Raw genomic sequence first — 24,476 nt, 5'->3', positions numbered from 1 at the left:
CTGTGGCTACTTATTTATCAGATTAATTAGCCACACTAATTCAAAGCCATAGAAACTGCCCTCCCCAACTCCATGTTCTATTTTCAGGTTTACCATTCAAATCCACTGCTCTGCTTACATTTCCAGTGATGCTAACTCCGCACAGCACTTGTAGACTCTGCCTCTCTCTTTGTTGGCGGCATAGAATGTAGATGTCGAAAATCTGAGACCGATGATTGGTCAGGTAAATATCATTGCGAGCATTCCAATTTCAAGGGATTATGGCAAATTCAGCCTCTAGGAGTGTGTCGCTGTTTGCCACAAAAGGAATGGGAGCAACATAAACGGCTTAAAACAGGAATCGCTCTGGTTGACCGGGCTGTAACTGTGGTGCTGATTTCTTTTTTAATTGGTCACATTACGCAGATGTGATGCTCGTACAGCTGAGCGAGACCTAACACGCAGTTCAGACCGGGGATGTGTGTTTTTTTTAATTAAACATATTTATTTAAATATGGTAGTACTTGTTACAACTCATCAATTACATAATAAATCCATTACATTCATTAGCCACAATAAAACAAAGCCTTAAAAACAGCTTTAGGGTTAACAGTATAAATGCAGTGGTAAATTTTACAGATAAACCAATAATATTAACAGTACAGGTACCCATAGTGAAAAACAATTTTACGCCAGTCCTATTGGCAATCTAGTGACTCTTCGTTTTTGCTTGGTATTACATGTTGTCTTTTTTTAACATTCAAGTACAACAGTACTTATACATCTCATCAATTACATAGTAAATCCATTACATTCATTGACCACAATAAAAAGGATAAAGCCTCAAAAAAACAGCTTTATGGTCAACTATATGAATACAATAATAAATTTTTACAGGCAAAATAATGTTCGGGGGTGTGTGTTAAGTGTTGCTGATTGAGTATTGTACATGCAAAGCAAGAACACGAATGTTGGTTTACGTTGCAAGTTTGCTTTCCTGTTGTGTTTTTTCTTCGTGTTTCTGTTACCATTTGGAGGAAATGGGAAAAATACAATTGCACGTGAAGGAATTCTCTTGCGATCAGGTCCAGTACACTCCGAGGCATTGGTTTCTGCAGCTCCATTGCGAAGTGTAAATGGCTGAATATACCTCGGATTACAGATTGGAAATGAATGCCACACACATTCCAGTCGACACATATTGTACATTTATGCGTGACGTGACAAAAGCCCTTTAACTGGTCTCCCAAGTTCAGTTCAAAAATGGTTCAACTCGAACCTATATTTACTGCATTTCAGCCTCTCCATGGTGTGAAAGCATTTAAAATAAATATAATCCAACAACCTTGTCATTCGGACTGAATTCTTGCCTTTTTGTGAGGGTCAGACTTTGAGGAATGAGGGGAGGGTGATGCATTGTTCAACAGTATGGTGCAACCCCCAACCCTTAATCTTCAGTTTAATTTAACATTGACTGTGTTTATGGTTGTTCGGCCTGCTCTATGGTTTTGGACCAAGGTGAAGGGCGGGGGGGTGGGGGGAGAAAGAAAGACTTGCATTTATATAGCGCCTTTCATGACCACTGGACGTCTCAAAGCGCTTTATAGCCAATGAAGTACTTTATGAAGTGTAGGCACTGTTGTAATGTGGGAAATGCGGTAGCCAGTTTGTGCACAGCAAGCTCCCACAAACAGCAATGTGATAATGACCAGATAATCTGTTTTTGCTATGTTGGTTGAGGGATAAATATTGGCCAGGACACCGGGGATAACTCCCCCTGCTCTTCTTCGAAATAGTGCCGTGGGATATTTTACATCCACCCGAGAGCGCAGACGGGGCCTCGGTTTAATGTCTCATCCAAAAGACGGCAGCTCAGACTGTGCAGCACTCCCTCAGCACTGCACTGGAGTGTCAGCCTAGATTTATGTGCTTATGAGGGGAGGGAAACTAGAGAGTGCGTCTGTTCTTGTAACTTAAGTGGAATTGGCAGAATTCTCTTCGGAAATGGTACATTGAGGAACAAAATTGCATTTTTATTAAATGGAGGTGGACTAATGATTGTGAAACATCGAAGTATTTTCCTAGGCTCATGTTTGCTTTTCTCACCTGAATTCATTAATTAGATTTCACAACTGATCGAGTTACCCTAGTAACCTATGAATTCCAGCTGGCCGTGCACAATCTATTAGCACCGAGGAAATTTTCTCCCCTGCCCATCATGATGCAACGCTTACCTCAGTAAGAGTGTGTATCTTTTTATAGTTCCCACAGCAGCCATCAATATGAACTGACTGAGACTTTGACTGAGACTTTCAATGTGTATCAGTTGTGCTGAATTATCGGGCGCTTCTGTGCTACACGTCATACCCATTGGGATTTGGGTACAAAATGATCCAACTTCATGTCATTTGGGAAACTCACCACTGACTGAGACATGTATTCCATAAGTCTGTGCTGGATTTGGGCCTGGCAAGAGGTGAAATAACGAGGTGCTAACTTTGTGCCCTCCAATTACTGCCCTTTAACAGCTGCTATATGTTGTACAAACACAAAATTGAACAATAATATGTTGTATGTAATATTGTCTATATTTAAGGAGCCTAATTATCAAAAAAGTCATATTTTTAGCAATTTATTTTTGGGTTTGTCTGACTAATCTGCACTTAAAATTTCTGCAAATGGCAAATATCTCTTAGAAGAACTAGCCAGTTCTGTTACGATTGATTCTGCCAAGAGAATTTTCTTCCACCTGGGCACTAAAATACAGGCCTGAAGAGTCCTCGAACTGTAATACAACTGAGCTTGTTATTATGAGCATTGGGTAAACGATCATTTTATGGAGCGACGTGGAAACCTTTGTCTTTCTTTGCTTGCCAGTCAATTGGAAATGCAAAAACTACCAGAAATGATAACAGCAGTCGATTTGGGAAATACATTGAAATCGGGTTCGACAGGAGATACCGCATCATAGGGGCGAACATGAGAACCTACCTGTTGGAAAAATCGAGAGTTGTTTTTCAGGTAAGTGTTACCTAACTGCATTCCTATAAGATCTTCGATATTGTGTAGATACACAATGTATATATTGACAGCTTCTAGCAATTGTTCGATGGAGTTTAATAGCACTTGTATAGAAAGCTAGGTCTTTGGAGCCACTAGGCAGGGAATGGGATACAGAATACAGGAAACTCTTTTTTATCCGGCACCGGCGTGGTGCCGGTTGATCAAAAAGTCCCGATTACAGAGAGGTATACTTACTAAGGTACGAGAGCCCCGTACACAGCCACAGATCCAGGCATCCCTGTTGCATGGCAACAGGTGCAGGAACCCCGGTTACACGGCCACAGATTCAGGCGTCCCTGTTGCATGGCAACAGATGCAGGAACCCCGGTTACATGGCCACAGATCCAGGAACCCCGGTTACACGGCCACTACAGGAAACTTTGTGATATCCGGCACCGACGGGACTGAGCTGTTGCCGATCTATCAAAACTGCCGGACATACCAGCGTTCATGTTGAAGCATACGGAGGTTTTCATCTCCGTATCTGACAACAAACACTGTTGCTTAGCAACAGCTTCTAAACAGTCGGCCCGTACCTTGGAAGCGTCTCTGTAGCTTAGCAACAGCTTCAGAGAGACTTTCCAGAGCCTGACTGTTGGAAAAAAAAAGCCACGAGAAGGAAAAAAAAGCCACGAGAAGAAAAAAAAACCTAACAAAACGGCTCCTGATTTCTGCCGGTAGATCGAGGTTTCCAGACATACAACCTCCGGATAAACCAAAGTCTCCTGTAATATGAAGTAAAACTTACCTGAACCTACTCCTGAATTTTGCTGGTTATTTAGGTGCCGGTAAAAAGAGAGTTTCCTGTAGAATGAAGTGCGACGCAGTTTCTGGTCTATTCAAAGTATATAGAGCCAATAGCCTCCAGTAGTTCTCGCCCACAGTGCTTGAGTTCCGATCTCAGCCTTCACTGTTTCTCAAGATGTCTGACATGCTCTTGTCTGGGTTGTTGAGTGTGGTGCTTTGAGGTAGGAGAACCCTCCATTATGGGGAAAGCAGGGCGAGTGGTGGGGGGGGAAAGACTTTCCAGGCCAGTACTGATTTTATAGAGCTAGTCCACTCGAGCAGCAATGCTGGCCGTCCAGACTGCCCTGTATACCCAGTTGTGGCAGCAATAGGGAATCTAATGGGGCTGGGATGAGCTGAAAAAATAAGTGATTAACTGTATTGGTGCAACTAGTTGTACGGGAATTTGGACATTGGGTATTAATGATGTCTTTCAGTTCCACTGTAGAACTATGCACACGAGATTTTAAGCTGTTGTCTGCCTTCTCTTTCAGGCAGAGGAAGAAAGAAATTACCACATCCTCTACCAGCTGTGTGCCTCTAAACACTTGCCAGAATTCAAAGAACTCCGGCTGAGTACGTTTACCAATGCTTTGTATCAGTTTCAGTCTGAAGTAACGAGCAGAAATTCACATTTAAAGCTCTGGCTGATCATCTTAAAACTTAATCGGAATATGCGCATCATTGGCCTGTGTAATGTTCCTGGTCAGACTCTTTACTATAATAGTTTCATGTACCATGACTGCACCCTCATTAATCGAGAAACCATATAAAAACCCTCTATAGCATCAAAACTAGGGCAAGTGATTTGCTGTGGCATGACATCCTGTAATGGATTCTGCAAATTTCTACAGTTGGCTGCCCAATTAGCCTAAACAGCCCCCAGGCAGTGAAAACCCCAGCTCCTGAAAGCAATAACATGGCTGCAAACAAATTACTTGCCATCACCATGAAGTCCTTTTGAATTGCTTCCAATGATAACCTTATAACTCCTGCTGTGTATTAGTCTGTATGGGACAGCTTATCAAAATGTCACAAAGTACCATATATCACAGCCGAAAGCCCTTTGCTTTCCCATTAGAGTCATTGTGGATTTGCATCCTCGTCACGGTCGATACATAAACCTGTTTCTCAGCCAAGCCGATATTTTCCCCTTTTCAGCTTGTTTGGGAAGCTGCACCAATGGCGCAAGTTACAAAAGCCAATTCACTCATCCCGCCCATTGAAAGGAGAATGGAGCGGGCTATCTGTATTCGCAGACTAAAGGTGATTTACACTGTTGATTTGGTAGCAGTGCTGCACGCCTAATCTTTTAAATGCTTTATTCGAAAGCTACCGTTTCTCCCAGTAGAAAAATATCACGCTGATCAATTGTACTGTCGGTGTCTTCTTGCTTTCAGGCCATGCCCGCAACTTCCACTACACAAATCTAGGAGGCCGTCCTGTGATTGAGGGAATCGATGATGCCCGAGAAATGATGAATACAAGGCAGGCTTGCACTTTACTAGGTAAATATCTCAACTTTTTCATTGGCTTTAATCTCACCTTTCAGCTTCTGGATTTTAAACAATTGGACTTTGCTGATGATGTCTTTTTAACCTCCTCATCTTGAACATTAACTGGATAGAATTGTTTATGATCCAGATTAGTAAATTAAGTAACAGTCAGCATTTCACTGGGATGCCTGCGCTGCTTGTGCTTTGAAATATTTTAACCTGAAACGCCTCTCAAAATACTTAATCCTCACAAGTCAAGCTCCTTTCCCTGGGCTTCTGTTCTCGCACTCACTCTTTGTTTAGTGACTCAGCCAGACCGCATTGTTGAAGTAAATCATGCTGCTTTTCTAGGTATGTGGGAGCCAAGATCAATACAGATTGCTTTTGAAAATTGTGTACATTCCCAGGGAGAGATTGCCGGCCATCCCAGCAATTCAGGAAGTAGCCATTATCTAAATTTATTTTAAATTGTTGCTTAAAACTAAGGCTGGCACCTTCTTCTCCAAACACTCATTCAATTTTGAAATATCTTCCTGGAAAGGATGATGTTCATATTGGTTTTCTCTCGCTGGCTTCCCTCCAAATATAGTGATTCATTATTGCCATAATATTTGGGATAAGCCATGATGTGAGAAATCCTGACCGTACACTCTTTAAAAATTAATCTGAGCTTTCAGACTGTCTCAAGAGGAAACATTGCAACGACAGCTTTAAGACTTGAAAGTGAAATCATGTCTTGTGATGTTGGTATGTGTGTAATTCCTTTGTCTGCCATTTAATGGCACCATTAACCAGTTCAATGGGCTGTATATTCTGATCCCTACGGGTGTGTACGCGCTGTGTACACACCCATAGGGACATCGGAAATGCCGGTTTCAAGCATGCTCTTGGCAGATCGGGCGCCTGCCTTGGAGAAGGGCCTCTGCGGGGGGGAAGAGTTCTGCTTTCTGGAGAACCTCCGCCCGCAGAAAACCCTTAGAAATCTTATGCCTGGTAAAAGCCTGTGTACGGCCTGCTTTTACCAGCATAAGAGTTGGAAAAAAAAAAATATTTTTTTTTCCACTCATTTATAATTTAAAAATACTTTTAAAAAAGGTAAGTGTGATAATAATAACTTCCGGGAAGTTATGTGCACATCACTTCCTGTGAACTGTGAACTCTGTGCATACATCACTTCCTGTGCATATGTCACTTCCTGTGTTTGGACTAGTATAAATACTGAACTGCTCAGTATTGTAAAAGGGCTTCACCTAGAGGCATGGTGAAGACCGCTCTTGTATATAGTTTAATTATAAGTGCTTAAAGCTTACTTTAAAGTTCCTTGATGTGTGAGTCTTTTTATTACATCAGTAAGTTTATTTTTAGCCCCGTAAAAAACTTTAATTTTTTTCAAAAAATTAAATTTTTGTTTAAAATATTTAATTTATTGTAATTTTAACTCATTTTAAAAATGTGATGGTTTTTAAAAATGTATTTAATGTTTTACTGTGTTTTTGGGGTGCTCTCCATTAATATATTTGACCGCTCTATCTGTCAAGTGTATGAAGGGAGATTCCCTTCTGCTATTGGCTCCCCATGGCCCACGTGATCCCAGGGCCGCTTGCGAACCGCCTGCGCCTCTGGGATACGTGGGCCCTGCGCATTTCGAGTTTGGAGAGGCCCAGGATCGGAAGTGTACGCACCTTGGGAGCCCTCAGGTAAGTCCGTAGATTTTTTCCAGATCAGAGGCCTCCACACGCAGGAAGCCTCCGATCAAAAAAACGGGCCATAAACTGGCTTTGTTAAAATACGAGGATTCATATGAACACATTAATTAATTTGTATGCTAATGTCACCAAAATGGTGCTTAATTTCAAAGTAAATGGTTTGACAATATTGCTTTAAAAATTTTGCAGGTATTAATGAATCCTACCAGATGAGTATCTTCCATATTCTTGCAGCCATTCTTCACTTGGGTAATGTGACAATTAAATCGAATGATCGTGATGCAGAGAACTGTTTTATCCCTGTGAGTATCCCTGAATGTTTGAAAGTCTGTGGAGTTTCTTTCGTTTGTTGTTGGGATGTGGCCGAGGCAAAGGCTGCAATAATTAGTTATCTCTCTCTCAAGTAGCTCGGAGAAGATTTTGGTGGGCCGTTGCCTTGAACGTGGGAAGTTTTTGGGGTGATGGAACTCCCACAACGGTATTAGGTAGGGAGAACCAGGATATTGACCCAGTGATGATGAAGGAACGGTGATTATATGTCCACATTTGGACAATTTGTGACTTGGAGGGCAACTTGGAGGTGATGATGTTCCCATGATTTTGTTGCTCTTGTCCTCCTTGGTGGTACAGGTTGCGAGGCTGGGAGGTGCTGTCAAAATAAGCTTTGTAAGTTGCTGCAATGCTTGCTGTAGATTGTACTTACTGCAGCCACAGTGCACTGGTGGTGGAGCGGTTGGATATTCAGTGCAGACTCCTTGGTGCCGCACTCTGCTGAATGCTGCCTTGATATTGAGGACAGCTACTCTCGTCTCTCTTCTGACATTCAGCTTTTGCATTCTATGTCTGGTTGTGAATCTTTTGAATGCTGTACCTGGTTAATCCCACTAGTAGAATATGCTTGTCCAAAGATTAAACCATGCATGTTTAAGTACGTGGTTTATGTGTTGATTTGCAGAGATGGGCAGTAAACATTCTTCATTTGTGAGATAGAACAGTGAGTGTTGGTAGGTGATTTGACCATGGGGTAGAGGGGGTGTCATCTGAGTCCAATCCCATTTTCACCCAATATCCACAGAAGCAGATTTTCCAACATGAGTCATGGGATAGTGGTCTGGAATTCGAACCATGGGCAATTTACCCCTTCTTATCACAGGAAGGCGAAAATGAGTATAGAAGATTAAGGGGTGATCTAATTGAGGTGTTCAAGATGATTTAAAGGAGTTGATAGGGTAGTTCTAGAGAAACTATTTCCTCTGGTGTGGGAGGCCAGAACAAGGCAGGATAACCTTAAAATTAGAGTCAGGCTGTTCAGCGGTGATGTCGGGAAGTACTTCTCCGTGCAAAGGGTAGTGGAAATCTGGAACTCTCTCCAAAAAAGCTGTTAAGGCCCGGACAATTGAAAATCTCAAAACTGAGATTGATAGATTTTTGTTATGCAAGGATATTAATGGTTACGGAAGCAAGGCGGGTAGATCAGGTTAAGATGCAGATCAGCCACGATCTAACTGAATGGTGGAACAGGCTCAAGGGGCTGAATGGTCTGCTGTTGTTCCTAGGAGTGCTGAGGCCAACTCTTAGGGCTCGAATTTCCCAGGGTCGTGGAGGCGGGAATGGAGGTGTGTGGGGGGTTAAAATTGCAGAATCGGGGGGCACGAACCCTACCCGCCTCCATGCCCGTTTCCCAGGAGGCGGATACCCGACCTGTGCTGGGAGCCACCTCCCCGAGGCAGGAAGGGGATTAGTGCCAATTAACTGCCTGTTAACAGGTAGTTAACAGGCAGTTTTTGGCCTAATCCCTATTTTTAGCCCTGAAGTGTGGGCTTCCCGACGGCTCCGAACCTCGCCAAGTTAGCGAGGCGGGCTGTCGGGATGAAGGGCTTGGAGGGTTCGAGATGTCCGGTGTTCAGGTGAGTGATGGGTGCATGAGTGCAGACGTAAGTGTTTTTGGTGTGTGTAAAGTGTTTAAATAAGTTTTACTTACCTTTTACAGCCTTCCTTCCTTCAGGTCTCGGGAGCCCCTCATCTCACCGGCACAGAAAGCAGAATGGCCGCGAGCTGTCAAAAGTTGCAGCATTCAGCTTTCTGTTCTGGAGAGCTCTCTAACTGAGTCTGTGGAGAAGGACTCAAGTTAGAAGTCAGATTGTCAGTGTTTGACAGCTTCCCAGAGCTGTCAGATATTTCATCTGTCAAAAGCTCTTGACAGATGAAATGTCAATCCCTGACGTCACCTGTAACCAGGTGTCCCTTAATTGGCCTGCTGAGCCCGCTGGGCGGGCTCAACAAGGTCAATCAAGGGAAAATCGCATGGGTTGGCCACAAATCGATGGAGGCGGGACTACAACCCAAAAAGTGGGAGTCCCGCCTCCATCACGTCCCCATTGACAAAATCCAGCCCTTGGTGCGTAAACATAAATTGAGCACTAACTTCATCGTCGCAGCAGAAACGACTTCACTGCAATACTGAAGATGCACCCTTACAGAACTGGGGCGGTCAACCATAAAGCTGCCTTTCAATCAAGATGATCACATTTCTGGGTTAATGCCCAAGAAGTGAATGTGCTGAGGTCAGCCTCTCGCTAGCAAAATATATCAAAAACCTCTGAACAATTAACGCAGCAATTTGAAGCTCATCGTTGCCAGTTTGTTCACTTACTTGCACGTGGGTGCTCACCACTCAAATATTCTCCACTTAAGAATTTTCTTTTATATTATACAAACAAATTTGACTTGGTTTCAGGTTTAAATAAAAACTTTTTGCTATAAATGGCAGCTCAGTGACCAGAACTGGGGAGATGTGGCAAAGGGTTGTGTGACAACCCTGCCCTACATCCAAGAGCAGCAAATATGGACATCAACTCAAATGGTTTCTCAGCAGAGCAAAATAAATTCAGCTAAGTGCACTCATACAGTTTAAACTATTGGCCACACCTGGTTCATTGCTTTTTGATGGCTGCAATTTTCAGATTATGCTTGGCTGAATGTTATGAGTGACAGGATTGGTAACTTCAGTTTCTGGCTCATCTCCCTTTTGTAATGACACCCATTGCACTCCTTGGCTGAATCACAAACTCAGACATTTTGAATATGATGAGAAATCAACAACTGTTTTGTGAGATTGTATCCCTCCAAACTCTACTTTATTTACTTGATTTTTGGCCTAAAATGGGGGCTAACTGCTACCTAAAGACAAAGTAGGAGCGTAGAATTTACAGCACAAAAACTGGCCATTTGGCCGGCTGGTCTAAGCCAGAGTTTATGCTCCACAAGGGCCTCCTCCCATCCTTCTTCATCTAACCCTATCAGCAGAACCTTTTATTCCTTTCTCCCTCATGTGTTTACCTAGCTTCCCCTTAAATGCATCTAAGTTGTTCGCCTCAACTACTCCTTGTGGTAGCGAAGTCCACATTCTAACCACACTCTGGGTAAAGAAGTTTTTGCTGAATTCGCTATTGAATTTTTTGGTGACTATCTTGTATTTACAGCCCCTAGTTTTGGACTCCACAAGTGGAAACATTTTCTCTACGTCTACTCTTTCATAATCTTAAAGATCTCTATCAGGTCACCACTGAGTTCTCTTTTCAAGAGAAAAGCATGTTCAGTCTTTCCTGATAGGCGTACCCTCTCAGCTCTCAGTGACAACAAATGTAATCATAGAAGGAAAAAGGGTTAATATTCCATGATTAGTGACTTAATAAATTTTGCTAAGGTTGGGTGAATTGCCACAAAATAGCTAAAGCTAAAATGCTTATTCTCTTTCTCTGGCTGTGTGTACATTAAAATGTATGCATTGTGTATAAGAGACATTTTCGACCACTGTTTGAGGTTGAAAGTATGCTTCATTGACCATTTATCTTGTGTTCAATGTCGAAGACCACTGTCATAAGTCAGCCCTCGCTCCTTTCAAACCACAGTGTGACTTTATGCACATAATTTCTGGTGCTGTATCATGTTTGTAGTACAACTGGTACATAAGGGTTTGTCTACCAACACGGGAGTGTCCAGCCTCACTCTCAATGGACTGACGAACTGAGGAAGGAGGCTGTCATACTTAATACTTAGTAAGAATAGCAAATTGAGCTATCGGACTGTCCACCAAAGTGGACATCAAAAGGTATCGGAGCTCTTTACCCTCCGTAGTGTTCTGGGCCTTTCGCCAATTCCCAGGACAAAGCCAAGCTGAGAGAACCTGGTAACATGAGCACCTAGTGAGAAATAATGACAAATGATTTATCTCTGTCTCCTGGAGCTCGGTAAGCAATGTTAAGTGATGAAACAATTTGCATATATATATATCTTCGTTAATATAGAAAAACGGCCGAAAGCACTTCACATTGCTGTAATCAAAATAATTGACATCAAGCCAATGAACAAGATATTAGGAGAAGTGACCAAAAACTTGGTCAAAGAGGTGGATTTTGATTGGTCTTGAAAGAGGAGTGGGAAGTAGATAGGTGAAGGGATGACAGCAAAATACTGCGGATGCTGGAAATCCGAAATAACAACAGAAAATGCTGGAAAAACTCAGCAGGCCAGGCAACATCCGTGGAGAGAGAAATAGAGTCAACGTTTCAGGTCGAAACCCTTCGTCAGGACTGAAAAAACACAGGAAATGAATCAGATTAAAAGGCCAGTTTGGGGGCTAGGAAATGGGGTGAAAGAACAAAAGAGAAGTGAAGAGACATTAAGAGGTATTCAAAACAAGACGAGATGGTGATAGGACTAGTGGAGAGACAAAAGACGGCTCTAGATTAGGTGAAGGGGTTTGGAGAGAGAATACTAGAGTGTGGGGTCTACGTGGCTGAAGGCATAGCTGCCAACGTTGGGTGAAGGTGAGGGGAAGGTTGTAGGTCTGAAGGAGGCTACAGAGATGGGGAGGGGTGAGGGAATGACTGGATTTAACACAAGGATGAGAATTTTAAATTTGAGGCATGGGTGGTTACCAATGTAGGTCAGTGACCACGGGTGTGATGGTGAGTGGGATTTGGTGCTGGATAGGATAGGGACAGCAGAGTTTTGGATTAATTGTAGTTTTTGAAGGTTGGAGGATGGGAGATCACCCAGAAGTGTATTGGATTTGTCCAGTCTGGAGGTGACAGAAGAAGGAATGAGGGTTTCAGCAGCAGATGGCCTGAGATGGGGGCGGAGACAGGTAATGTTGTGGAGGTGGAAGTAGGTGGTCATTGTGATTGAGAGGATATAGGATCGGAAGGTCAGTTTGCGGTGTAATAGAATGCCGAGGTTGTAAGCAGTCTCATTCAGCCTGAGACAGTGGCCTGGGAGGGGAATGGAATGGAGTGGGTGGCGAGGAAAATTGTTTGTGGTGGGGGGAGCCAAAGAAAATGGCTTCAGTCTTCCCAATGGTTATTTGGAGGAAATTGTGGCTCATCCAAAACTGGATGTTGAACAAGCAGTCTGAGAGCACAGATAGTGGAGGGATCAAGGGAGTTGATGGAGAAGTAGAACTGGCTGTCCTCAGCATATAGGTGGAAGCTGACCCCATGTCTGTGGATGATGTTGCCAAGGCCAGCCTATAGATGAGGAAGAGGAGGAGACCAAGGACAGATCTTTGGAGGACTCTGCAGGAAAGGAAAAGCTTTGCTGGTGGTGCTCTGCCTCCGATCACTCTGAGCTGCACATTCACCTGTCCCTGACTGGTCCCTATCTCCTGTCTCTCTGGGACTCTCCCCTGCTTCCCTCTCCAGGCTCCCAGTCTCCATATCTGTATGCAGTGGTCCCAGAGTGTGGAACAATCAGTATGCATTAAAATGAACCTTCCCACTGTTTGCAGAGCCGCAATGACTGAGGGGGATGTCTTCTACATGCATCAAAGATTTCTCTTCAGCTATTTTTGGTTCAAAAGTAGGCGGCAGTGAATATCTGCTCATCTCATTCATGAATCATCTCGTCCACGATGTGGCCTGAGACTGATGTTCAGTGTCTAGTGACTCAGTGACAACGGTGACATCTTAACTAATTTCAACAATTAAAGGATGTGCTTGACCTCCTTGTGCAGCTGCACTGTAATTCCATCCACAATTAAATCATTTAAAATCAAACACGAGCACATTTTATAAAACATGGTCTTGCTGGAGAATTGTCCGACTTGTGTTTGGCTTGGAATATGCTTTGGGGGGAAAAAAGCCCAGCAGTTTCTATCTGCCACAATATCGAGAATGTAAATGAAGCTCTTAGGCAACTATTCTATATCCCACAAGATTTAAGCAGCATATTTGCCTGTAGTTCTCCAAGTAGCTATCTATCGACAATAAGTGGAGTATTTATCTGCACTAAACTCGCCTCTTCTTAAAATGTTGCATTGAAAATCACCTGTAGACATTTTCCAATATGGAACCCCCTTTAGAATAACGCTGAAGTTTTTGTTATTTATAATGGTCAGCAAGTGTATTTTATCAAACCGGAACTTATCTAAAGCATCATAGAATCATAACGGCACAGAAGGAGGCCATTCGGCCCATCGAGTCGGTGCCGGCTCTCTGTAGAGCAATCCAGTCAGTCCCGTTCCCCCGCTCTATCCCCGTAGCCCTGCAACTTTATTTCCCTGAAGTGCCTATCGAGCCTCCCCTTGAAAACATTGTGGGCTGGATTTTGATACTGGAGGCGTGTAGGAGGCGGGACTACAACTCTTGGGGTTGTAGTCCCGCCTCCATCGGGTTGTGGCCAACCCACGCGATTTTCACTTGATTGACCTTGTTGAGCCCGCCCAGCGGGCTCAGCAGGCCAATTAAGGGCCACCCAGCAACAGGTGACGTCACAGATTGACATTTCATCTGTCAAAAGCTTTTGACAGATGAAATATCAGCGTTTGACAGCTCTTTGAAGCTGTCAAACACTGACAATCTGTACTCAAGTTAATTCCTTCCTCTCAGGCTGATTTAGGGATCTCTCCAGAACAGAAAGCTGAATGCTGCAACTTTTGACAGCTCGCGGCCATTCTGCTTTCTGTGCCGGTGAGATGAGGGACTCCTGAGACCTGAAGGAAGGAAGGTTGTAAAGGTAAGTAAAACTTCTTTAAACACTTTATACACACACCAAACACACTTACCTCTGCACTCATGCACATATCACTCACCTGAACACCGAACATCTCGAACCCTCCAAGCCCTTCAGCCCGATGGTCTGCCTCGCTAACTTGGCGTGGTTTGGAGCCGTCGGGAATCCCACACTTCAGGGCTAAAAATAGGGATTAGGCCAAAAACTGTCTGTTAACTACCTGTTAACAGACAGTTAATTGGCACTAATCCCCTTCCTGCCTCGGGGAGGCGGCTCCCAGCACAGGTCGGGTATCCGCCTCCTTTGAAACTGGCATGGAGGCGGGATGGGTTCGTGCCCCCCCGATTTTCGCAATTTTAACCCCCCACACACCTCCAATCCCGCCTCAACGGCCCAATGAAAATCGAGCTACGAGTGTCTCTGCTTCCACCACTTCCGTCGGCAGCAAGTTCCAGGTCCTCATCAAGTTGCTTAGTGTGGTATAAACAGTGTCCGCACCATATTTACATGCTCAAATGTTTTTTTTTCTTAAATAGGTGGAGAATGTGTTGTTCCTTGGCAGGGTTTTTATATTTGGTATAGCAAAGCACTAGTCTAGGAAGTTGTGTCTCCCTCTGAATCCTTTGAGTGACAGACTTCCTACTGTGTCTGTCACTGTAATGTGCACCTGGAAAGTGATGTGAAACTACTCCTGGATCAGATAGGCAGCTGTGGTCAACCCAGCCTGCCTACACTGATTTTCAGTTTAAAAATTAAATAGATGTTCCAAATTATATACAGAAATAATTATATATAGAAAGAAAAAAATATATAATTTAGACTTTGGAATCTAAAACACAATTCCTAAATTTGCGATGACGCCAAATTGGGAGGGATAGTCAACACTGATGAGGACTGCAACAAATTACAAGAAGCCATGAATAAACTTGCAGAATGGGCAAATAATTTTCAACATTTCAACGTGTGAGGTAAGAAAAATGAGGTCACATATTACTTGGAAAGTAAGAATCTAAATGGGGTAGAGGAGCAGAGAGATGTGGGAGTACAAATACACAAATCACCAAAAGTTGCGACACAGGTTAGCAAGGCCATAACAAAAGCAAACCAAGCACTAGGGTTTATTTCTAGAGGTATAGAATTGAAAAGTAGGGAAGTTATGCTAAACTTGTATCGAACCTTGGTTAGACCACACTTGGAGTACGGCGTACAGTTCTGATCGCCATATTATAAACAGGTTATAGAGGCACTGGAGAGGGGGTAGAGAAGATTTACAAGGATGATACCAGAACTCCGAGGTTATACCTATCAAGAAAGGATGAACAGGCTGGGTCTATTTTCTCTTGAAAAGAGAAGGCTGAGGGGTGACCTAATAGAGGTCTTTAAAATTATGAAAGGTTTTGATCGAGTGGATACAGAGAATATGTTTCCACTTGTGGGGAAGAGCAAAACTAGAGGCCATCAATATAAGATAGTCACCAAGAAATCCAATAGGGAATTCAGAAGAAACTTCTTTACCCAGAGAGTGGTGAGAATGTGGAACTCGCTACCACAGGGAGTGGTTGAGATGAACAGTATAGGTGCATTTAAGGGGAGGCTAGACCAGCATATGAGGGAGAAGGGAATACAGGATTATGCAGATAGAGTTAGATGAGGAAAGATGGGAGGAGGCTGGAGTGGAGCATAAATGCCGAGTAGAATTGAATTGTGGCCAACTAAGCCATGCTACATCCCTTAAGTTTCAAGATGACCTCTTTGTGTATGTTCACATCAGACGCTTTGTTTAACAAGTACCAGCTGCTGTTGGTGCTAATTGATATCCTTCTTACCTGGCTTGGCTCTGTCCCACCTGACTTAAGGTGTGATGTTCTATTTTCAGTCTGTCTCGTGGTTGCCCTTGCCATAACCCTTCACTGCTTTCGATATCCTATTTCTAAATGAGTGTAACGGGGCTTGTGTTACTCCACCTACCTGTGATTGCTGCATTCCATAAAGGCATAAAACATTTCCTCTTTTGGGCTTGTACGATATCCCGTGTAATGTGCTGCATGGTGTTCGTGCTGGTGTACATGTTCTTTTTCTAATTTACAAGGAAATGGAAAGGCACGAGTCTGGATTCCACGGAAAGATAAACTAGGAGACATTATAGATTTAATAAATTGAAAGGTGGTTTTGACTGCAATACCTATCCTTTCCAGTCTAAAGTTGCTGCATTTTATTTACATATATAGACTGCAACTTTTTTTTAATAAGAAGGGGGTGGGGGGGGGGGGGGGGGGTTGGATCAGTTTGAGTTGGGGTGCGGCCTATATGACAGTTAACTTTTTTTTACTGGAGAGGCCTCAAGTTTAGGCTCTGGCCCATACACAGGCCTTTGGTGCGACACGATGGTGGTGTACTTCCAGGAACTCTCTTATTGTGAAGCCCATAGCTTGTATAAATGTTTGAATTTGTTTGTAAAATTGTATTAAGTTGAAATCACATTGTACAACATTGGTAATAAATGGATTAACACATTCATTTGTAATTGATTTATCTGCCTTTTTTTAATGAAGACACTAACCTCATCAAAGGTGTTAACTAGTTTATTTTAAACTAGTTACACCTTCAGTAAAATAGTTGGCATATTTGTTAATAATATCACGCAATACTATCAAACTGTGTATATTCTTCACATATAAAGACTCTTGGAAGATTTCAGAAGCATGAGATTTATTTTTCTAATTTTTATAGTAAAGGTCTTTGGAAAAGTAATTCTGGCTCGTGCGTGATGTAATGGAGTCAGTCCGGAGACTGCTGGACGTCTGTTTCCATTATTCTTAAGTTATGAGATGTGCCTTTGGTACTTGTTTCTTTGGGCAATGTGCTTCTATTCGTGCTGCACATTATAATGCTACTTCAAATCAGTGACGGAGCCAGGTTAGGCCGACCTGGGGGGAGTTGAGTCAACTTGGCAGGAAGGGAACTGAGCTGGGAACCGGGGAATGCTGACAAACCTGCTCCAAAGGCCGAGCCGGGGTCTAGACAGACTGCAGGCCGAAAACTGGTGACGGAAGTTCCTGGGAGTGATATGGAGGTGGTCCTCCAAAGCCATGTTGCCAAAACACAAAATAATTGGGGGGTCATGACCCCTTCCCCCGCCCTCCCCCCCCCCCCAAATTGATCAACGTTTCCCCCCAAATGCCATGTCCCAGGTTTAGATCCAGCACTGGTGTATTTCCTTATTTCACCAATTTTAGTGAAAAATTGAGAGAGTTTGAAACCATGTTTTATTCTTGTGTCTGCCGCCATTTCACTAAAATTAGTAAATGGAAAAAAATACCACGTTATTTTGCAAAACAGTCTTAACATGGCTTAGTTGGTAGCGCTCTCATCTCTTAGTCAGAGGGTTGCTGGTTCAAGCTCCACTTCCGGTTTTTGAGGACGTAAACTAGGCTGAGGGAGTGTTGGACTGTCGGAGATGCCATCATTCAGATGCGAAGTTAAAGCAGGATGTTCAGGTGGATGTTCTAGAACTTGTGGCATTATTCAAAGAAGAACAGGAATTTCTCCTGGTGTCCTGGCCATCATTAATCCTCAACCACAGCCAAAACATCCGCCTCATTGCTGTTTGTGGGAGTTTGCCATGTGCCAGATGGCTGCCAAATTTAGCCACAATAAAGTAACAACAATGTGCGCTAAGAAATCTTTGAAAGAGCCATCTAATTAGACCCACTTCCCTGCTCTTTCCGCATAGCCCTGCAATGTATCCTTTTCAAGTATTGATCCTATTCGCTTTTGAAAGTTATTATTGAATCTGCTTCCACCGCCCTTTCAGGCTGTGCATTCCAGATCATCACAACTCACTGCGTAAAAATGTCTCCCCATCTCCCCTCTGGTTTATTGCCAATTATCTTAAATCTGTGTCCTCTCGTTCCCGACCCACCGGCCGCTGGAAGCAGTTTCTCCTTATTTACTCTCTCAAAACCCTTCACTGAAGCATTTTGAAAAGTGGGTGTGGCAACAAGCTATTTAGATGCACGTCTTTGTCAAATGAAATAATTTAGATGTTGGATAAAGTGCTCATGATGAAAATGAGTTGCGTTACAGAGGACAGATTTTATGGTAACTTGAAACAATTTTTTTTAAATGGCAAAATCAGACCAGGGTGATCTAATGTTTCTGCCTCCCATTTGTTGTTTATACCTTTCCAGCTGTTTTTTTGTACAGGGTCAAAGGTTTCATCAAAAATACATGTTAACATTTGTTGTTTCTACTTAATGCCCTGAGGTCTCTTAAAATGCACTGGAAACAAGTTTAAACTTCCTGCATCTAGACAGACTAGATGCAGGAAGGATATTCCCGATGGCGGGGGAGTCCAGAACTAGGGGTCACAGTCTAAAGATAAGGGGTAAGCTATTTAGGACTGAGATGAGGAGGAATTTCTTCACCCAGAGAGTGGTGAACCTGTGGAATTCTCTACCACAGAAGACAGTTGAGGCCAATTCATTAAATATATTCAAGAAGGAGTTGGATATATTTCTTAAGGCTAAAGGGATATGGGGAGAAGGCAGGGACAGGTACTGAGTTTGGATGATCAGCCATGATCTCATTAAATGGCGAAACAGGCTCGAGGGGCCGAATGGCCTACTCCTGCTCCTATCTTCTATGTTTCTATGTTAAACGCTGACAAGTTGAGATCCTTAAGGAGATTGATTGCCTGCTGAATAAACCTTACCTTAAATTACTGTAACGCTGAAGATTTTTAACTCCATAGGCCATTTATACAAAGCGGCAATGCAGACAAAGGTCAAGTAACACAGAACACAAAATGAATTGCTAATTATATGCTGGACTCTAGCTATCATTTCAGTACACTTTATTTATTTATTTATACTGTTCATGGAATTCTTAAATGATGATTTCTCCTCTGATCTCAAAGGAATACCCTCCAACTCATGTTGGCATGTTAAAAGTGCCCTCTGTTGGTTGATGTAGGGAAGGCACTATAACTAGTCGGTCTGTTTTAACACCAGTAGAAGGACCTATTATTCTTGAAACTGGGGATTAATATGAATCCTAAAAATGCCACCTCAGGTTAGACAAATTATCAACTCGCGCCTCTATGCTTGCAGTTTCAGTGGCAATACTACTTGTCACTGGGATCTATCAATGATGTTGGAAGTTTCTCAGCTTGGGCACAGCTTATTGAAGTACTTCACCTCACAATGACACCGATGACGATTTGAAAAGATCTGCTTGATCCCCAACCCTCTTGTGACCTGGATGATACTTTGGGATGTTGTTTGTCTTTCTTCCATTTCACTAATGTGCAGGAAGTAGCATGGGGTTCCACAAACAAAACATTTCTACACAGCCACTCCCCAAGTTAATAAGGACAGGAAAAAGATAAATGCTCGAGGAGGAATACAGCAATCTCTGATGTGATTCTCTTTCCTACTACAGTGCTTTCTGATGAAGTGCACTTCGTGTGCACTTCGTGTACACTTCTCATACGAGCAGAGGAACCAAGTAAAGCATCACCTGCAGAAACGCTCCTTGCTAGAACATGCTAGTGTGCACCTTCCAACCACACGATTGCAAAGTGGTTTGACTATACACCATTTACAACAATGCCCTTATGTGCCATCTGACTGATTAAAAAAAAAAAAGAAATGAGCTGACTATAATTTTGCCAGCGGAAGTGATGTGTGCAATTTGATTGTGATATGGTTTTCTGTTTCCGGCAGCCAAACACTGAACACCTGATCATCTTCTGTGATCTGCTGGGAGTGGACTATGAGCAGATGGCTCACTGGCTCTGCCACAGAAAGATCATCACTGGCTCGGAGACCTATATCAAGCCCATGCCCAAGTTTCAGGCCATCAACTCCAGGGATGCTCTGGCGAAGCATATCTACGCCAGTCTCTTCAACTGGATTGTCCACCACGTCAACCGCGCTCTGCGTGCTTCAGTGAAGCAGCATTCATTCATCGGCGTGCTGGATATATATGGGTGAGTCCGTTGTTCTGCCTTCTCTTTCATGGAAGTGAATACACAGTGATTTTGTGTAACTATGTCGTACTACTCCCTCGGCACTGTTCTGCAATTTATGGTAAGTCGCGTGTTAAAGAGAATAGGTTCCCCTAATATCAACAATAAGGACAGGGGTCCCGGCCGCTTATTGAGCATCAGTGGTACTCTGATCAGCTGTGGTAGTGGTTTGCAATGTTTTCTGCAACTTATTTTGGAATAACCTTTTGATTTTAGACGGTGTATACAGGGATCTTCATTTAAAATAAATCCTGGTATATCTTTAAGAAACCTAGATGAAGAGTCAAGGAAAACCGTGCAGGATACTAGTTTGGAAAGAATAGGAGAGCAGAGGAGAAAAAGCAAGAAGTCTTGGTTAGGTGACACCAAACTTGTGTTTTTTAAATCTTGTAGATTGAAGGAGGAAGGAAAGTCTGAAAAAGGTGAAGATCACAAGATAATTACGGATAACCATTCATCCCCATCTTGGCTCATCCATCCATAAAGACCCTGTTAGTTCCTCCATTGTAGCATCCAATCGTTTCTTAAATGCTTCTCGGATTTTTGCCTCCAATACTAAGTCTGGGAGTCCATTCCATGCGTTGATCACTCTTTCTGTGAAGAAGCGCTTCTTGATTTCAGTCCTAGATTTGCCTTTTACTAACTTGAACCTGTGGTTTGTTAACCTACTCTTCACAGAGTCATAGAATGGTTACAGCACAGTAGGAGGCCATTCGGCCCATCAAGCCCATGCCGGCTCTCTGCAAGAGCACCTCAGCTAGTCCCACTCTAGCTCTTTCCTCGTAGCCCGGTTAGAATCGATTTACTGTAATTATTTCCTGAACAAGTGTGTTTGAGAACGTTTGATGTTGCAGCTGTAGATTTAGTTTTGAATTCCTGCCCTTTCCTCGTAGCCCTGAGAATTCTTTTCTTTCAGATACTTATCCAACTCCCTTTTGAAAGCAGTGATTGAGTCTGTCTCCACCACCCTTTCAGGCAGTGCATTCCAGATCTTAACCACTCGCTGCGTAAAAAAGTTTTTTCTGATGTCGCCTTTGGTTCTTTTGCCAATCACCTTAAATCTGTGTCCTCTGGTTCTCGACCCTTCAGCCAATGGGAACAGTTTCTCTCTATCTACTCTGTCCAGACCCCTCATGATTTTGAACAGCTCTATCAAATCTTCTCTTGCAATTTAGTTGAAAGTAGTTTTCCATACTGTTAACTATCTTGTAGTTGTTTGTACTCTATGAAGCTGTATTAACAACAACTTGCATTTATATAGCACCTTAATGTAGCAAAACATACCAAAGTGCTTAACAAGGGTGTTATCAATAAAAATGTTGATACCAAGCCACAGAAGTAGATATTGGGATGGATGACCAAAAACTTTGTCAAAGAGGTCGGTTTTAAGGAGCGTCTTAAAGGAGGAGCGGGAGGCGGAGAGGTTTACGGAGGGAATTCCAGAGCTTAGGCCAAGGCAGCTGAAAGCACAGCTGCCAATGGTGGAGCGATTAAAATCGGGGATGCACAACTTGCCAGAATTGGAGGAGCTCAGATCTCGAAGGCTTGTAGGGCTGGAGGAGGTTACAGAGCCTACTAAGACTCTGATGTCTAATTCAACTTCATCCTTAGCTGTTTTAACACCATTCATGGCGCATGCACCATCTATTTTTCCTTCCAATGTGTAGTACTTTGCACTGAACTTCATTAAATGTCATCTGTCATTGTTTTGCCCATTTATGTACTTTGTCCAAATCGTTTTGTAATCTATGAGCACTTTCACTGCCACTCCTATTGTCATAGTTGTGAGTTTCTTGGAAAAGGGTGAGTTAGAGTATGTTTGTGCGAGCTCAGAATTCTCTCTTACTTAAGGATAGAAGTGCAAAACAACTGTGTTTTAAATCTATGTCATGCTCTCCTATTGTAGCTACGTTATACTCAAATATTGCACCTTTATCATACTCCTACCTATGGCATACTCTCTTCTATCATATTCACATATTACAACTATCATATTCACAGTTGCACCTATATAACGTGCACATATTACAAAGACTTTGACATGAATCAGTCATTCATGAAAGAAAGACTTATGAAATAATACTGAGCGGCCTGCGGGTGGCACTGTCCAGGGAGAGTATAAATACTCGGGCACGGGCCCAGCTTGCGCAGGACATTCTTAACAGTAACTAGTGAAGGACACAACTAGACCTCCATGTTGTAAAACAGTTGATTAAAGCTTTGTTTAACGCTTAGACCAAGTGCCTAGTAGTTTTCTTACATCAGACTTCATTTAAAAAAAAGTTTTGATTTCTGCAAAGTTTACATGTTTTGTGGATCTGATGAGCATTTACTGAAGTCCCTGATGGAATATTTTTCAATTTCTTTCCTCCACCATGAATTATCCCTGTTCTCCTTTCCCGCCTGGCCGGATTTGCGATCAACCGTTGAAAGCGCGTGTGGCAGACTGCTCCTGGGTTTTCTGCTGTTGCCTCCTTACGTCGGCCACTGGGATCTGAGAGGTAGCACCCTGGTGGCATGTTCCTGTCTGAGACGCTGCAGGCCAATTTGGCACCTCCCCATTCAGTGTGGCTCAGATAAGGGTGCGGAGCGTAGTGCGAGATAGAATCTGCATCCTCCCACTTCGCAGTACTGAGTTCGTGCTCCAACACTCGGCATCGCCATGTTTCCCATTACTCTGTCCATAACATTGCAAGTCGACTATGTTGGTCAATTTGAAAAATTCACGACAATTTCTCCAGTAGCTGATCATCGCCCAGCGAGGGGACACTAGCGGCAGAGGCTCATAATGTGCATGTTTCTTGAAATTCATTTGTTGATTTTATTTTAACAAGAAGTTTAAGTTTTTCTTTTAACTGTAGTTAATGTTCTTAATCTGTTTAATATTTTTATGTAGGTTTGAGACTTTTGAAATAAACAGTTTTGAACAATTTTGCATCAATTATGCAAATGAAAAATTACAGCAGCAGTTTAATATGGTAAGTAATGTGTGTCTTTCGCGTTTCCGTGTGTGTCTGTCAAAGGTTTAAAACTGGCAGTTACCTCTTATCATACTTACCTTTCTGATGATGCCTATGGGGGTAGAAATTCATTTTGGGCAGTAGCGCTAAACCGGCGCTATTGAAACGGCTGCCTGTTGTATGCCCGCTTGATATTCCGCTCTATTGAAGGCAATGGAACTGACTATCAGGCACGGAGTATAATGGACGACTAACGCGACAAAGCTCGTTTTACGCTACCGCTCCAAGACTAACTGCTACCCCATGATGTTTGAACTATGCGCATTAAGAGGAGATTCTCTCAGAAACCCAATAGTCAAGGAAGATCAGCCCCCACCCTCCCATTGCCTAATCCAGCCTCCCCTCCTAGAACTCACCTGAGAGACTTGCTGCTGGGGGCCTGAAATTCATTTTTTCGTGTGGGGCGAACTGCCTGTGGGGGGGTGGCCGCTGGCAGTTCCCCCGACGATGTAGATCAGGCCCGATTTCAGGCAGGCCTCTGTCCCGCCACGCGTGCTGCTTGTGAAAACAGGCCCAGACTAATTTCTACCCCCTCCTATTGACAGTCTATTAAATGCTAACTTGTGTAAGAGTTCTGGCCCAAGTACTGCAGCCAAATGTCATTGCACAGTACACTGCAGATAGATGCAAGAGTCATAATCATCAAAGTCTAACACCTTTCTCCGAGGACAGGCTGTGGAGTCTTCACTGTAGACAAGTAGAGCAGGTTCTGAAATGTATTACTGCTGCCATATCCGTAGACATGATATGTAGTAATGCTGTGAGCTGGGGAGGGGGGTCTCAATTACACCGGATCAAAAGGTATGAAATCTGAACTAGATGTAATACATGGACACCATGATGGTTACATGTCACCAACAGAACGGGTTCTGGTTTCTGCATATTGGGTTGAATTTTAAAAGCTGCTCTGAATAAGTGCTGGAATCTGGTGGAGCCTTGCACTGACTATCCAGTGAATTAGAATGTTCTTCAATGCAAGGCTTTTCCAAGGCTGCAGGTTTGACTATCAGCACAGTTCACCATAGCAACCCGAGAGTGTTGGGTACACTCGTCGTGTGCAGCAAAGTATAAAATGGCCCTTCCTCCAACATATTGCTGCCCTCCCTTTGAGCATATAAGCAGAAGGTTACTTTTTGCTATTTAATACATTCAGCAGATTGTAGGCCAGTGATGACTGAGGGAGAATTTTTTTTTTCTTTCCAGCATGTGTTCAAGCTCGAGCAGGAGGAGTATATGAAGGAACAAATCCCATGGACACTAATAGATTTTTATGACAATCAGCCCTGCATCAACCTAATTGAAGCTAAACTTGGCATTCTAGACCTATTGGATGAAGAGTGCAAGGTAAGTCTCGACAATCATAAATTGTTTGATTTTCATTGAG

General features: G+C 43.0%; 1 protein-coding gene across 4 annotated transcripts in view; it reads left to right on the top strand.

Annotated features, from left to right (window-relative positions):
- Positions 1–24,476, top strand: part of myo5aa (myosin VAa) — a 239,045-nt gene that overhangs the window by 127,313 nt on the left and 87,256 nt on the right. For all 4 annotated transcript variants that reach the window (XM_085968661.1, XM_085968658.1, XM_085968660.1 and 1 more), the window contains 7 exons: positions 2,857–3,000; positions 4,323–4,404; positions 5,229–5,336; positions 7,220–7,332; positions 19,768–20,033; positions 22,969–23,050; positions 24,296–24,436. In XM_085968661.1, the coding sequence (XP_085824787.1) occupies positions 2,857–3,000; positions 4,323–4,404; positions 5,229–5,336; positions 7,220–7,332; positions 19,768–20,033; positions 22,969–23,050; positions 24,296–24,436 (936 nt within the window). The remainder of the gene's footprint in view (positions 1–2,856; positions 3,001–4,322; positions 4,405–5,228; positions 5,337–7,219; positions 7,333–19,767; positions 20,034–22,968; positions 23,051–24,295; positions 24,437–24,476) is intronic.

Source organism: Somniosus microcephalus, chromosome 27 (assembly GCF_052327205.1).
Source record: "Somniosus microcephalus isolate GS21.2 chromosome 27, FLI_Smic_1.0, whole genome shotgun sequence".
Classification (NCBI taxonomy): domain Eukaryota; kingdom Metazoa; phylum Chordata; class Chondrichthyes; order Squaliformes; family Somniosidae; genus Somniosus; species Somniosus microcephalus.
Note: the sequence above shows the minus strand (reverse complement) of the source record. Positions and strands in the feature narration are given on the sequence as shown.